General features: G+C 49.1%; 1 protein-coding gene across 5 annotated transcripts in view; it reads left to right on the top strand.

Moving 5' to 3' along the window:
- The window catches only part of LOC147615416 (uncharacterized), a 160,133-nt gene that overhangs the window by 125,031 nt on the left and 18,353 nt on the right, over positions 1 to 16,749 (top strand). For 4 of the 5 annotated variants that reach the window (XM_086779523.1, XM_086779526.1, XM_086779527.1 and 1 more), the window contains 2 exons: positions 8,519 to 8,586; positions 8,802 to 8,910. The exons of the other annotated variant lie outside the window; for it this stretch is intronic. In XM_086779523.1, coding sequence (XP_086635649.1) covers positions 8,519 to 8,586; positions 8,802 to 8,910 — 177 coding nt within the window. The remainder of the gene's footprint in view (positions 1 to 8,518; positions 8,587 to 8,801; positions 8,911 to 16,749) is intronic. 5 annotated transcript variants of the gene reach the window in all.

Here is a 16,749-nt window from a genome sequence, read left to right on the forward strand (position 1 = left end):
TACACATAGCTTCATGAGCAATAAGACACCAAAATCTCAACAACAACACGTTCATATAATGATAATACCTCAGACATACCAGCAGCATGCCCACACTGTCAACAAAGCTGCACTGTAAGGCTATCGCCATCAACTCCAGCAACAAGAATCATCAAGGAGTTTGCCACCTCCACAAGCTTCCAAATCTTCTAAACCTCAGTAATCCAACACGACAGCATCATACTAGCTCCATGCATGACTTTGGGTAGCTTAAGCTTCCAGCGTTGAGATCACCAGTCTCTCTCTCTCTCTAGCGTCTTCGCCCTCTGCTCATCAACCCCCCCTCGATCCTTTTCACACGTCTACTTGTGACGGCTCCCACACGTCAGCCACCCTTCTTTCCTGTGTTGCACTTCCCCAGCTGTCTCTGCAACAGAGGCCGTGCAATCTTTTTCTTAGCCAGCCGTCTCCTCTTCTGCTCATTCCACACGCGGCCCTCCAGAGAGTTCCCCTGCGAAGTCCACGATCTCTTTATCTGCTGCAGCGCCTCTACTAGGCCGCTCCTCTCTCTCTATCTGCTGCAGCGCCTCTGCTAGGCGGCTCTTCTCTCACGTCGGCCCTCCAGCAGTGCCGACTCTCCCATGGTTTTCTCTTACAGCTGCGCCAAGAGCCCCCCACCTTCTAGTCGAACAGCTTTCTTTCCTCTGCCAACACACAGCACTCCGTACCGCCCCTTAAGCGGCGGCTCATACCACTCTTTTTTCCCTGCAACAGCTGCCGCCCACCGTCCCTGCGCCAGCTCGCCAGCCTCTACTAGAACATCACGCTGGCGACCATATATGGTTCCACGTAGCATGCTATAATCCACCTTTTTATATAAAAAAATATCCTTCTTTTATTTGAGCTGTGTCCTTTAAAGCTTGCCATGCTGTGAGAGCAACGAAGGAAATTGTAGCAGATTCCATATGAGTTAAAGATGGAGGCTCAACCACCAGTTGATCTTCTGCAAGGATAGCATAATCAGAATAAGTGCCCCACATTGCTATTGGATGTAGAGCCCCTAAAACTTATTGTCCCACTTGTATCTGTGAAGCTATTGGATGTAGAGCCCCTAAAACTTATTGTCCCACTTGTATCTGCTTCACAGAGTTTCCCATGCATTCCACGCACCTTCAAATGCAACCCACGATGCCATTGTATCTGAGTGGGTACCTTCCATATCTATCCTTGCTGCTCAGGGCCCAGATTCCACATAAGTTATTCCATGAACATGCTTTCATTGCATAGACGTGCCACAGCACGACAACGTGCATCAGGGCAGGCAGGGTTCAGGAGAGGTTTCTCCACTCTTGATCATATCTTGACACTTAGAGCTATTATTGAGGAGGGCAGATTATATGGCAGGAGGATTTATTGTTGCTTTGTGGATTTCCGCAAAGCTTTTGACACAGTACCGAGAGCCAGACTGATGCGCAGACTATAGGAGATGGGAGTGCCCACAGAGCTGATTTGGGGAATCATGGCTTTATACAGGACAGTTGTGGGGCAAGTACGTACGACTCAGGGTATATCTGAGATGGTTCACTCCACTATTGGGGTGAAACAGGGCTGCCCCCTTTCTCGCACCTTATTTTGGATGTATGTGGATGAGGTTTCGGACTATGTAGAGCAGGAGGGTGACAGAGGAGCACAGCTAGTAGGGACATGGATTCCGCTGTTATTGTATGCTGATGATATTGTGCTGATCTCAGATTCTCCAGAGGGGATGCAGCGTCATTTGGATGCATTGCACATGTTTGCACAGGACAGTGGATTGTCTGTTAACCTTGGTAAAACCAAGGTGATGGTGTTTAACACCACAGCATAGTGGGTTAGGAGGTCAGTACCCACCTTTACATATGGTCAGGAGACAGTGGAGTATACAGATGCATTCACTTACCTTGGTTTTTTTAGTGACCCACTATTTTCCTTGAGGAGAGCAGCGGAGACTAGATTGACCAGAGCTTATGCCGCATTGGGGAGACTAGAGAGGATGTGTTCGCAGGTTCAGTTTCAGGAACCTCGAACAAAGCTCTGGCTCCTTGACACTTTGGTCACTTCAGCCATGTTGTATGGAGTGGAGATATGGGGACCCTCAGTGGATCACCACAGCCGAGCTGGTAGCACTGATGGATGGAGACGTATGGAGAGGCCCTTGGTTTCTATGATTTCCCGGATGATTAGGGCCAAGGCCTCCGTACCACATGATATTATCCGTGCAGAGATGGCTGCCCCCCCATTGGTAGTAGAGGCACTCACTCGATCAGTCTCCTTTATACATAGCACTTGGGCTCTCCCTAGAGACAGATATGCTCGCTTAGCCCTGGAGTCTTCACGACAGTTGGCATCACAGGGAGACGGATCATGTTGGTATGCACAGATGACAGCTTGGTTCCAGTTGCATGGCTTTAGTATGGACAGGCTACCTCCATTTCAGTACTCCCTGGATGCACCCTCCCTCTCTCTCACACGGACAGAGATTACCACACTTATCAGGCAGGACTTGATTCAGCTAGACACTAGGAGGACATGGATACAGCCGACACACGAGCTTGGTACGAAGATGGCTTTCTATAGAGATCATCTTCTCCAGCTCACGCACGATGGGTTTGTGATTAGACCCAGCTACATGGATACTCATCTTTCTCATGGGGTACGGTGTGCTATTGGTCAGATGCGCACATCCTCACACCAGCTAGAGATTGAGACTGGCAGATTCAGAGGAGTACCAGCTGAGGCCAGGATTTGTCAGCTGTGCCAGATGGAGCCTGCCAGATGGAGCCTGCCAGATGGAACCAGAGACAGAGTTACATTACATATGTCACTGTCCAGTATATTATGAGATACGAGGCTGTTTTCACTGCCTGTTTAGAGAGGGTTTCGAACCACTTTCTAGAGTCATGAGATACCGGGATCAAAGATGCCTCGGATTATACTTGCTGGAGCTTCGTAGACATAGAGAGGGTCTCTTGAGAGGGAGGGAACAGAGAGGGAGAGACACCTACAGAGGCAGATTACAGACTTCTTTCGACCAGAGATTGAGCAGTCAGGCCAGCAGGCATTGCAGATAGCCCCAGAGTATAGCCGCACCAGAGGTACACTGATTGATCGGGCTATAGAGCTGGGGCGGTCCAGGCGTCCCAAGATGAGAGGTCCATCTCGACATCGGCGGAGACTACAACAGAGGATCAGGACCATACTAGCACGGCATGGGAGACGTCCAGTCAGAGTACTCACCATGGAGGACATTGAGGATATCCGCCATCGACCGATGAGAGACATCTTTGGATAGTGATGTGTATGATGCTTACCTTTGTTGCTAGAGATTTCCTCCCAGATGTTATCCATTAGGAGCTCCTAGTACCGTACTTTTCCTCATAGTTGTTTCAGTTTGAGTTAGCTGTTTAGTTGTTTTTAGCTTTTCTTACACAGACATTGTATCAGATCCACCAATTGTTGTAACCTTTTTGGTCTCATAGGTCATTTTGGCCTTCTGAAGACGTTAATATATCATTTCATTTTATTTCATTTTCTCTCTCTCATTTCTGTGTGTGAGCTTCTCTACCCTGCACCTAACCCTAATGTGCAGTGTGAGTCCAACACCCAACAATTGGTATCAGAGCTGGGAGCTGGCCCTGGAGTAGTGCCTGTGGAAAAGCCGGCAAAATTCCGTCCAATTCTGAGCTCTGGTGCGTTCTCTGGTTTTTGCCGCGCCTGCCGTCGTCGCCGCCTGTCCTCTGCTCGCCGTTGCCACCCAGCCACCCCGGCGCTTCTGCTGCCTAGCCATCCACCGGCGCTCAGCCCAGCCAGCGGCGGCAGTAGTGCACAGGCAACCACCTCTGCCCTTGGCTCGCCGGCGCCACTGCGTTTGCTGCTAGCGACGTGCTCGCTTCCGCCCACTGTTCACACCCTCCGACCTGAGCGCCCGACGCCTGCCGATAGGTCCGCCCTGAGTGCTCGACACCTGCTGGTACTCTCCAGCGCCGTGCACGACTCCAGGCCGCCGGGTCCTGCTGCTGCTGGCGCTTGCTCTTCGCCTCAGGCAGCTCGTCGGCATACCTCAGCCTACCTCGTCAGCTGCGTGCGCCCACCTCAACACCTACAGCTCCTCGACACTCTTCACGCCTCCATCTCGTTGCCAGACACACGCACCAGCCTGCAGCTCCGTGTGTTCCTCAACGTTGATTCTCCAGCTGCAACAACGACTCCCTCCAACGGCTGTTCTGCACGACTTGGCGAGGCTGCTCCCCGCCTAGCACCTGCTTCCTCACACGTGCTGCCAAAGGTATTCTCTGTACAAATTTTTGGTCAAACACAAATACAAAATTTGCAGCCATTCCAGTGCAAGTGATATGCAGATTTTGCAGACACTTCTGTGCAAGTCAGATTGAAAGGAAAATTGCAGGTGCAATTTAGGGGATTTCTCAATTTCAGGACAAATTGAAAAAATTGGGCATTTTTCTTTGCCTACAATTTGGGGGTTTTCGAAATTGAGGTCAAAATCAGCAAATTGAACCTCTTTCATTTGCAAAAATTTGGGGGTTTTCAAAATTGAGGTTAAAATCAGCAAATTGAACCTCTTTCACTTGCAGAAATTTGGGGCTTTTGTGGAAATTGGCCAATTAGATGCACATTGAAGCAATTGGAGTGCATAAAAATTGGGGATTTTCAGATTGGAGCATGTAATTGGGCATTACAGCTGCGATTTGTCGCATATGTATACACATTGGGTGTAATTGGACAATTTGGTGCAGGTTGACACTTGCTTTGATTTGCAGGCATACATTTGCATAGGACATTTGGTTGCTTGGCAGTGCACATTGGTGCTTGGTTTGCTTGCAGATATATTTTGTTGACATGGCACAGAATGCTACAGATGTATTTGGTGTGCTCACCCAGGAGGACAAGCTGGATGGATCTAACTACTCCCTCTCGAGTTTCATGATCCGTAATTTGCTGGTAGCCAAAGGGCTTTGGGGCATCGTGTGTGGTGATGAGACACGCCCACTTACCATACAGCTAGCCACGCCTCAGAGGGGAGGTGCTCAAAGAGCTCCTGATGTAGATCCTGCTCCCACACAAGAGCAGAAGAGATGGGACTCTAGAGATGCACAGGCCATGTCATTGATAGCCCTTTCAGTGAAAAGGACTATTATTCCGGCATGACATCGAAGCTTGCATGGGACACATTGGAAGCAATGTATGAGGTACGCAACGAGGCAAGAGTTGCCTACTTAGAAGAGGCAATTGGATCTTCTTTCTATGGATGAGGGTGACTCCATGGTAGATCATCTCACCAAAGTGAAAGATTTGCAGGAACAATTGCTCAACATTGATGAGGTTATCCCAGACAAACAGATGGTCACCAACACTCTTCATTCTTTACCGCCTTCCTACTTGGGCTTTCACACCTCTCTCAACCTCTCAATGAGAGGAGGTGCTGATCCCGTCACTTTTGAAGAGCTCGTGGATTTACTCTTGCAGGAAAACAAGAGCAAACTTATCGAGCAACCGTGGTGGAGACAAGGCATTTACAGCCAAGGATAAGGGTAAAGCAAAGAGCTTTAGGGATGGGGGACAACAGTCTAGCAAGGCTGGTCATGGACAGCCCTCTTCTGGTGGTGAAAAGTCTGACAAAGGGGATGCAAACAAGCCCGAAACGAAGGGCAAATGTCACTACTGCCATAAGCATGGACACTACATCAATGAATGTAGGAAGCGGATTGCAAAAGAGAAAAAGAAAGAAGCAAGCAATGCAGTAGTAGCAGACTCTTTTGATGACAAAGCACAACAATCAGCTAATGTAATCCAAGAAGAGTACACTTTTTTGGTCACATGCACTAGTGACACACCAAGTGCTTCAGACACTGATATGTCTTGCATTGCATCTGACAGACAGAATGCATCATGGTATTTTGATAGTGGTGCTTCGAGCCACATCACTTCATGCAAAGATGTATTTCAGCACTTGGTTTATGCTTCAAAAGGCCACACTGTATCATGTGCAGATCATACCACATATCCAGTAAAGGGAATTGGTAATGTCATACTTATTGCAGCCAATGGTGCCAATATATGTATGAAAAATGTATTGTATGTTCCAGGGATAAAGAAAAATCTGCTCTCCCTCTCAGCCATAAACGACCAAGGTTTAAAGGTTGAATTTGAAGACGGGAAGTGTTTGGTAAAAGACCCATCAAAGGGTTATGAAATAGTCACTTCTGGAACTCGAGCTGGACAGCTATGGCTGCCCACACTCCTGCTATGCATGATGCAGAGCTATGGCATGCTCGTTTTGGGCATGTAAATTTTCAGAGTTTGACAACGAAAACCATTCCCCAAAGATGGAGCTGTTGGAGCTGAAAGTAAATTACAGCTCATACATAGTGATGTATGTGGTCCGATGCGGACACCATCCATAGGGGGGCATCTTTACTTTGTCACATTCATTGATGACTACTCCAGGTTTGCTTGGGCTTACCCTTTGAAAGCGAAAGCAGATGTGTTTACATGCTTTCGACACTTTGTAGCAATGGCTGAAAATATGTGTGGATGTAAAGTCCAAACACTCCGCTCAGATAGAGGTGGAGAATACATGTCAAATGCATTCAAGGATTATATGCTTCAAAAGGGCATCAAACACCAATGTACTATGCCTTAGCAGAATGGTGTAGCTGAAAGGAAAAATAGATCTCTCATGGAGATGGCAAGATGCATGGTGAAAGCACAAAAGTTGCCTCACAAATTTTGGATGGAAGCAATAATGTGTGCAACTCATGTGTTGACCAACAAAAGCTTTGAAAACCATAACACCATTTGAGGCTTGGTATAGCCGAAAGCCAACAGTGGATTATATGCGTACATTTGGGTGTTTGGCATATGCACATGTGCCAAAACAACTCCGAACAAAGCTAGATGACAAAGCAATTAAATGCATTTTTGTGGGCTACAGCAATGAGAGCAAAGGATACCGTCTTTATAATCCAACTACACGAAGGATTTTTGTCAGTAGAGATGCGGTATTTGCTGAAAATTCAGATCAGCCCATGTACAGCTTGTATAAAAGCAATGATACAGGCATACAGGACATGTTTGATGGACTTTTACCCATTGCAATTAGGGGGGATTCAGATCAGCCAACCCCTACACAAGAAAATCCTCATGTAGAACATGTGGAACAGCCACCCATTCAGCCCCCTTCTATGGAAGAAGTGGAAGATCTTTTCAGGGAAGAGCAAACAGCCATAGACACAGCCAAGTCAGTGCCAAGATGGTTGCTGAAAACTTTGCAAGAAAGCAAACTTGCAGCTCCACTCATTGGTAGAACAAGGGCTAGTTCCAGCCATGCTTTGAATGTACATCGTGGGGAGTTTGCATTAGCAATGGGTGGTCTCTTTGATTCAGAAGAGCCTTCTTCTTATGAAGAAGCACATGAGAATGAGCATTGGTTGCAAGCTATGCAAGGTGAAATTTCTTCTATCATGAAAAACAATACATGGGATCTTGTGGAATTGCCTAAAGGCAAGCATGTAATTGGAACAAAGTGGGTGTACAAAGTCTAAAGAAAGTCTGATGGTACTATTGACAGGTACAAGGCAAGACTTGTGGCTAAAGGCTACTCCGTGCAGTTTTGCGGGTGAGATCTTGGAGAAGCCCACTATGTACAGGAAGATAGTGGGTAGCTTGATTTCCATGACGATCACGAGGCTAGATTTGAACTAAAGAGTTGGATTGGAGAGTTAGTTTATGGAGGTTCCTCGGAAGCCACATTTGGATGGTGTGAGGTGCACATTGCGCTATGTGAAGTCCACATTAGACTATGGTCTCCTTTATGAGGCTGGTATGAAGTTGCAAGTGTTTGGATACACCGATGTAGATTGGGCTGGCAGTATCCTAGATAGGAGATCATAGGAGGATTTCCTAGGGGATCAACCTTGGTCATAAGGCTAGCCTCACAACTAGATGGGTGGGCTTCCGTGGTATGGGACGCCAGGGTTTGGGCATGGAGTATGTTTCCAGTGATGGTCTAGCCACATAGCTCAGAGTTATGGTTGGGTGGTGAGCTATGGGTACCATATCTATGCTGGTTTGTATGTGTGTTTGCCTTGCAGGAGCTGCACGGGAGTTTTAAGGGGCTGTTTCAGGGCTGGAGGGTGTTGGCGTGAGGCTAAGTTACAAATTTACACAGCCTCATTGGGAGAATCATCATGGCTTCAAGGGCATACAGGTTTTCTTTTGGAGGGGACTTTGGAATTGTGTTTATTCTTCTTTTGATAGATCACTCATGGAGGATTACCAGTTATTCACTGGTGAGGTATGGAGAAAGAACTGTTCCAGCAGTGTGCAGGAAAATACAGAGGCTTATTTGTCAGGATGAGATTTTTCAAATTAAAATCAGTGATGCACATGCTAACGCTAAAACTATTTAACCTAGCCTCAGGATTGCCTTGACAGTATCTGTTCCTTGCTGCCCTACATTATTTGCTGTTTGCTGCTGCAGAGTAGAAAACAAGGGGCAAGTTTAGCATCTTCAGGAAGTCCTTCAAATGGCTCTGTTAGAAATACTCGGTAACTACTCAATCACTGTTAGCAGTTTGTTTTGTTACTGCAGAAGTTCTTACCTCCTCATATAGCTTAACAGTATTCTCCTTGAACTTAAAGAAAATCTTTGGAGATGTATATATCTATTTGAAAGCTAAAATATCTTGTAAATTTAGTCTGATAGCGCCAATCTTATAATTTGGTTGGCATCTTACATGTGACCCATTGCCACTATTCTCCAGGAGCAGTTTGGTAGAGAAAAAGCTTAAAGCGAACTTTAAGATGAAAAAAGCACACTCAGACTCTACGGTTTCAAATGGTATTTGTACTCCTGAAGAAGGGGAATGCCAGGTATCTGAATGAAGTTCTTTCCCTGGCAGTTGCTGATATGTACCAGTTTTTTCTCCCCCCCTTTTTTCTGGCGCAAGAGAGGGGGGGGGGTGTTGGGGGGCACATATGAAGCTTGAAAAAGACTACCAGATCATTAAGCTCTAGTGTAAATACATCTTGCCTAGCATGACAAAGCCATCAAAAGGTAGCAAATGCAAATTCTGAGACACCCCAAGTAAGCATCCACTTACATGTGTGTCCACCCAAGGCCGATACTCACATGTGAATACCTGTAGCAATCATGATTGCCTACTAAACTAACAAAGTGTAAACAGAATGCGAGTAGAGTAGGGAGTAGATCGAAACACAATAAACTAGAAAGTTGAATTGCACGCCATGTGCATATGATAGCTCATACACACAATTGCATCCCTTTTGCCACTTTCACATGGCAGCCTACCCTGCTACAGGTATCCAGGTCATAAGAATTCAACATTCCAGTGAATAAAGATACAAAGAAATACCAATCCATATGTGTGTAGCCCAACCAATACAAACGCAACCCAAGAACAAAATTTTAACTGTTATCAACCACATGTGCAAAAGAAGCACCCTACGCACCAAGTTTGGGTCATGCACCCCATGCCTGCATGTCTTGGCTCCTAACCTAATGCACCAAGAGCGGGTCTCACCCTCCACCCCCTTGGTTCCTAGAATGAACTTACACACACTTGGTTTGATGTCGGGGTCAAAGCCCAATCTCACAATCCATCATTCCATTTTACACATAGAGAAAAGTGACATAATAGGATCGGAAAAATAAAGCAACTACGATAAGCAGGGAGAAAGAAAGGATACCACACTCAAAGAGAAAGAAAGAATGTCATATTAAATGTCTTCAGAAGACCCAGTGGGTCTATGAGACCAAAAGTGATACAATAGTGTCCATGTAATCGCACCATGGTACAAAAGAAAACAAAGACTAGAGCTGTGAGCTGGGAATGTCAAATCCAAGCCATATAATACAAAATGGGATCATATAGCCTATGGAGCTAACTCCCCCGGTAGGAGGAGGGGGCCATTAAGGATATCGAGCATGAGGTTAGCCTGTGGAAGGCTCTGCAGATCCGCTGGGCGTGGGAAGGTGGTTTTGTGCCTTCCCAAGATCTCCTCAAGTTTGGGCTGATGTCTAGAGCATCATGAATTAGGGCCTCTCTATCTTCGGCCATTTGGCTATTGTAAGATCAGGTGCACAAAAGGGTGCTGCATACATCAACACTGTCTCTCCATGAGAGCGAGAGAAGCATACCCTCACATCAGTGTAGCCTCTGCAGCATGCCTCATCCAGAAGACCGGTCCACCAAAAGTGACTCCCAAGTACACATGAGTGTGCAATCTCCATTGAGCTGCCCATGCAGGTGAAACTCACTCGAGATGTGAAAAGAGGGGATGTGTTGAAGACCTTAACCTTGGTTTTCCCAAGGTTTACTGTGAGATCCCGCTGTGCACAAAAGTCCTGTAATGTGTCAAGATGCCTCTGGAGAGCCTCTAGAGAATCTACAATAAGCACAATGTCATTAGCATAAAGTAGTATGGAGAGGGATCTTGATCTCTGAAGATAGCGACAGCAACGAGAGGACCGCCTAGCTCCCCTAACCTTGACCTGCGCCCCTCCGCCTCTGTGGTTGCTTCGCCCCCTCCTTCCTCCACCTCTGTGGTTGCTTTGCCCCCTTCCTTCCTCCATCGCTGCACCCCTCCACCTCTATGCCTACTTCGCCCCCATCCACACTCCGCCTCCCATCCTTCCTCCATCGCCATTCGCCCCTGCCTCTGCCCGCCCTTCTTTGCCCTCCAGTTTGCGCTGTTTCGCCTCCCCTCCTCTCCCTGCCTCCCCTCCTTCCTCTGCCTCCTCCCTCTGCGCAGCCTTAATGTGCTGCCCTTCCCCTGCCCTTCTTCGCCTTTGCGTCCAGCCATCTCCCCCTTGCTTCCCTTTCCTTTTTGCTTTTCCCTTTTCCACCCTCCCTTTCCTCCACCTCCTTGCCTACCTCTTCCCCTTGGTTCGGATTGCTCCTCATCCAGGTTCAAGTCGGCCTTTTTCTTCGATTAGCATCATGGCTAATCATTCTCCCTCGGCCGGGCGAACCATTGTTTTTTCTGAGGCCGAGCTTGCGGTCCTCTACGCCGAAATAGAGAAAGACTCCAAAACGACCCTCATTGGCAGAATCTTTGGATCTCACCCATCCCGTCTCCAGGCTCGGGATTGGGTCCCGGCAGCTCTGCCCTCCAACCTTGCTCTACACTTTCGAGATGTCAGGTTGCTTGGAAGAGGTTTCTTCCAAGTGGATTTTGATTATGAGGACGTAGCCTCAGAGGTTTTGAAGGGCAGCCCTTTGCCATTGGGCCTGAGGAAGATATTCTTTCTTCCCTACTCCAGCTATTTTGACCCTGTTGAGGAAGACCGGAACCGTTTCCCGATTACTCTCAGATTCCCAGGTCTTCCTCGTGCATATTGGCCTATGTTAGAGGCATCGGGTCTGCCTTTGGGCTGGTTCTTCAAGTGCCCCCACTTCATGCCTTGCCGACATCTTCTGCCCAGGTGGTCATCACTGCCTCGGTGGATGCTGTCCCCAGGGTCATGGTTCTTGCCCATGAAATTGAGCTCTTTGAGGACTATGTTTTGCTTCCGGACCCTTGTGGCCCTTTGAAGCAACGTATGGAGATAGTAGGTAAACCCGATCAGTGCCGGATTTGTTAGGCGCCACCTCCCTTGGTTCCTTCCCGTCCTTCAGTCCGCCAAGTGTGGCGAGCTCTCTCTCACGCCCGCCCCCCTGGTGCGATTGATGGGAAGGCCTCCTCGGATCATGTACAAATAGATGATGTTTGTGGTCAGAGGGATGTGTCAGCTGATGCATCTTTGCAGATAGATGATATCTCAGAGCAAGATGATTTTGTTGAGTCCTCTCTACTTGGAGGGGGCGATATGCAGGATGTTCAGCACAGTGGGGATCATGTATTGCAGGATTTTCAGCATGATGCCATTGCCCTTGATGCCCCGCAGGGCGAATAGGTTTCTCGTACATATGCAAGTACTGTGCAGGGCCTTGGACAAGGGCATGTCAGTGGACTCCCGTGGATTTTCCCGTCCTCCAGTGTTATGAGAGGCGTCCTAAGGCTACCCATCGTCTTCTTAGATCGGGGGTCAAACCCTCTTCTCTTCCATGAGAATCGTCTCATGGAACGTTCAGGGCCTTGGAGGGCTTCCCACTCGTGGTAGGAAGCGCCTTATGAAGGACCAGCTTCACCCTGCTGTTATAGGAGGGTCTATGGATGTGCTTTTGTTGCAGGAACACAAATTGGATAGATCTCAGTGTGGCAAAACTAGTAACATGCTTTTTGGCCACACCTTCTGGTCCTCGGCAGTTGGGAGTAGAGAGGGTGTTTGTATTTCAGTGGCAGCATCTATTATACCTCATGTTATTGGGCACGGTGTTATCATCCCTGCTAGAGCGCAGTGGATCTTGATCATGCATGAGGGTCAGAAATTGGGAATCTTGAATATCTATGCACCTAACGTGAGAGGTGAAAGGGTGGCCTTTTGGGACACCATTACAAATTTCATTCCCCAGGTTCATCATTGGATAGTGGGAGGAGATTTTAATATGGTTGAGCAACCTTCTAACAAGAAGGGTGGACGCGAAGGGGATTTACACCTGGAGCGAACCTCATGGGAGAGGTTCACGCTTTCCTTTTTTGGCAGGGATTGCTGGACTGAGGATGATTTCCAGAGAAGGCCAAATTCCTTATCTTTCTCTTGGCATAACCACAAGAGCGGGGATGAGAGCATCTTTGCATGTCTAGACAGGTTTTATGTGGATGATTGGTCCTTGGACAGAGGAGGCACCATTGCTATTATGCCTGGCACCACCAAATCCGATCATTGCCCCGTCATTTTGTGTCTCAGGGAGCCTGGGGCTCGCTCGGCCTCTCCTCGTGTCCATATCCCTGACTCTCTTTATCTTAATGCTGACATTTCCCTTGAGATCAGAGAGAGATGGAGATCTTGTGACGGTCCTGATCCTCGTCTCATAATATTGCGCTAGCTCTTGAGAGGACCAGCCATCATTATCATAGCATTGCCTTGTATAAGAAGGAGGCGGCTCTGGACAAGCAGAGAGCTATTAGGCGTAGGATTGCTGCTCTTCATAGGGAACATGAAAAGCATCCACATGCGACTTGGATTATAGACCTCTTGACCACAGCTAGAGCAGAGCTACAGTTAGCCATGGACAGGAGGGCTGAGTTCGCCTTTCATGCGAACGAGGCCTTTTGGACTCGGATGGGTGGCAGATGCAACAAAGAGTTTTTTTCAGCACACAGGCCTTCCCATAGCAGGGATTCTGTGAGGTACTTGCAGGACTCACAGGGTGAGGTTCAGATTGAACCTGATAAGGTGAGGGGTATTGCTTCATAATTTTATCGATCTTTGTTGACTGCAGAGGTTCCGTCTCCTCAGAGAGATGTGGCACGACAAAAAGTTTGGGAGTGCATGCCCATGCTCATTACAGATGCTATGTGGTCTTCCCTGGATGCCCCTTTCTCGAAGGATGAATTCCTTCACGCACTGCATGCTCTTTCCAGTGGTTCATGCCCAGGGGATGATGGTCTTTCTCCCGCCTTCTTTATTCTTTTTTGGGATCATATTGGAGATGCTATCACTTTTGCCCTTCAAGAGATGTGGTTGTCGGGTATGATGCCTCCATACCTCACGGAGGGGCTGATTCACCTTATCCCCAAGAGTGGGGACGAGACTGACATCAAGCAATGGAGGCCCATCACCTCCCTTTTTTTTTTCCGAGAAAAGATCCTTTCATTAGTTAAATAAAAATGCCCGTAGGGCTACAAAAGATCTCTCCTGCTCATAAGAGAAACAGAGCAGTGAATACAACAAGGCAGCCCGGGAGACTCTCCCTAGGTGCTGCAAAATACAAGCATCAGTACAGAGGACTGAGGACTGAGGGCTAAATCATACAATTGGGGGGGGGGGGGGGGAAAGCCAAACAGGTGGCCTGTAATGCCAACGGCGGGGGGATCTCGTGTGTAAGGTGTAGAAGGGGCCTCTGCGCCAGGTGGTGTGAAAAGCCTGGCACCGCAAGATCGCCTCATTCGAGTCGCCCGGATGCGGTCATACTGTCCTCGCAGGGTGTGGATCAACTCCTGCCAAATCCCCTGTACAGTCTCTGCTGGTGGCTCCAGTCTCCCCTCAAAGGCCGTGAAACACCGAGCCCTCCAGGTGAGCCAGATGGTGAGGCTGCTGAGGAGCTCCCATCGTAAATCCCTCTCCTGTGTCCAGCTGGCGGACGAGAAATCCAGTGTCGGAACCAGGCGAGGCTGGCCCCTAATGAATCTGATGGCCTGACTGTCCTGCTCCATCTCATAGCCCATAGCAGGCCCTGACGAAGTCGACCAAGCAGTGGCACCCCACGTAAACATACCCTCTGGAGAGAGGGGGGCCAGAATACGCAGCACCCGCAGCCAAATCTGTTGCGCCTGAGGGCAATCCCAAAGGCAATGTCTCTGTGTCTCCATAGGGTGGCCGCATTGGACGCAGGCTGCCGGAAGACCGCTGTAAACAAGCCAGGTGCCAACTGCTGAGCCCCTGTGGTGGGCGACCAGCCACCACTGGAAAGTCGAGATCCTGCGGGCCTGTCGACTAGCCCAGAGCCGAGCCCAAAAATCCTCCAGGAACTCCTGTGAGAGTCCCTGTATAGCCGCCAATGCCCCGCTGCAGCAGCTGGAGAGACCATCCTTCTCGCCGTCAAAATATGCCGCCCCAGCCGAACAATATACTGGAAAAAGGTGATCTTTGTGGCCTCAAGGGATGCATAAGGATCATGCCACTCGTACTCCCCAGGGTCCCACTGTAGCCGGGCCAAGGGGCGCGCTGCATATGCCCATATGCGCCAATCCGGGAGCACATCAGCAGCGTCGGGGTCAATATGCCACTTCCGAGAAGCGGCGGCCACCACCCGTATCCTCTGAAAGGTGCACTCTGCAACCAAAGGCGACTCCATCTCCACTCTCTGAAGTCTGCCCTCATCCTGAATCTCATAGTAGAGGCATCTGCCATCCTCAGTGCAAGCTCTGACAGCAATCAGGATCTCCAACTGTGTAAAGGCTCCCATCCACCGTGGGGTCACTGGCTCGAAAGGCGTGAACCACTCCTCTGTGAGTGCCTTCTGAATATCATCCCTCATAATCAACCCCCCTCTGAAGTGACTCAGTCTCTCCACCTGGATCTCCTCTGGGAGACTGCAGAAGGCCTGCCAGTCTCCAAAACTACGTGTTGGGCCTGCCGCTAAAGGTCCCCAGGCTAGACGAGGCCGAGAACCCAGCATATGAGCCTGCTCTGTGCGAACCGCTGGGCTCCAGATGAGCGGCTGTCTGGCCCGCTCCTCAACACAAGAAGGAGGTCGCTGAGAGAGCCCCGGTCTCAGCAGCTCCCAAGCTCTCAGGATGCTCAAAGCAAATCTGTCCTCCCATCCTCTACTGAGGCCTGTCCTCCTCATCTCTATGAAGATCCAGCGAATCTCTGGTGCCCAAGTATCCCCTGCTGGGGGAGCCCGAGCCTGCAACCGCTGCAAGAAAAGCTCTTTCCAAGGCTCAGCGCCTGGAAGCAACCCCCAAACAATAAGCTTCCCCAATAAGGCTCTACTCTGATCAACTGGATCTATAATGCCCGAGCCTCCCTGAGCCAGCTGCAGTGTAATAACTGCCCATGCAACCTTTGCCCGGGCTGGCTGACCGTCCCGCCCAGACCAAAGAAAGTTCCTGATCAGCCTCTGTATCTAGCTGATGCAAGAGCTCGAGAAGATCTAGCAAGACGTAATGTACCATATGGTCGCTAACAGCACCTGATTTGCCACCACCACCCTCCCAGCCAAGGATAGTCGAGCTGTACTCCAATACAAAAGCTTCTTCCGAATGCTCAAAAGAAGCGGGGCAATCTGCTGCTCAGGTGACAAATCTAGTCCAATCTGGCATCCCAAATACCACACTGCTGTGCCAGGGGGAATCCATCTAAAACCGGGGTCCGGGCTCCATGCCGGAGTGGGAGCACTACTGATCCAAAAGGCCACTGTCTTGCGCCAATTGATCAATGCTCCCGAAGCTGCACTAAAAACCTGGAGCGATTGCTCTGCCCGAAGAAGATTGACCTCTTGGCCATGCAAAAATAAGCCCGTGTCGTCTACAAACTCAGCATCACAAGCAGGTCCTCCCCTCGGACTGGGAGTTGGAGTCCTCTCAAACCAACCTCCTCTGCCGTCAAATACATGCTCATAGCCTCCGCAAAGAAGAGAAAAAGAAAAGGAGCGAGGGGACACCCCTTTGACGGGCTGATCTGGTCAGCTCAAAACTCGGCCCCCGTCCTCCTGCAATCAAAACCTGGCTACGAGCTGTGGAATACAGAGCCGCCACCCCTCTGATCCATCTTGGCTCAAAGCCCAGGCGAAGCATAGTGCCCTCTAAGAAACCCCAATCAACTCTATCGTATGCCTCCTCAAAATCGAGAAGCATCACGACCAAGTCCTCGCCAGGAAATCTAGCTCGGGCCGTCACCTCCCAGAAAGTAAAGATGTTGTCAAGGATACTGCGCTCCTTGACGAATCCTGTCTGGGTAGCATGAATCAACTCCCCCAGGAAGGGCTGGATCCTCAAACTCAAGGCCTTGGCTAAGACCTTGTAGACAGTATTGAGGATCGTAATAGGCCTCCAATGCCGAATATCATCTGATACTCCCTCCCCCTTGGGGATAAGAAAGATCAAGCCCTCTGAAAAGCTCTGTGGCATCACCCCAGTGTC

The sequence above is a fragment of the Cibotium barometz genome, chromosome 40 (assembly GCF_041138505.1).
Source record: "Cibotium barometz isolate CiBa-2024 chromosome 40, ASM4113850v1, whole genome shotgun sequence".
Classification (NCBI taxonomy): domain Eukaryota; kingdom Viridiplantae; phylum Streptophyta; class Polypodiopsida; order Cyatheales; family Cibotiaceae; genus Cibotium; species Cibotium barometz.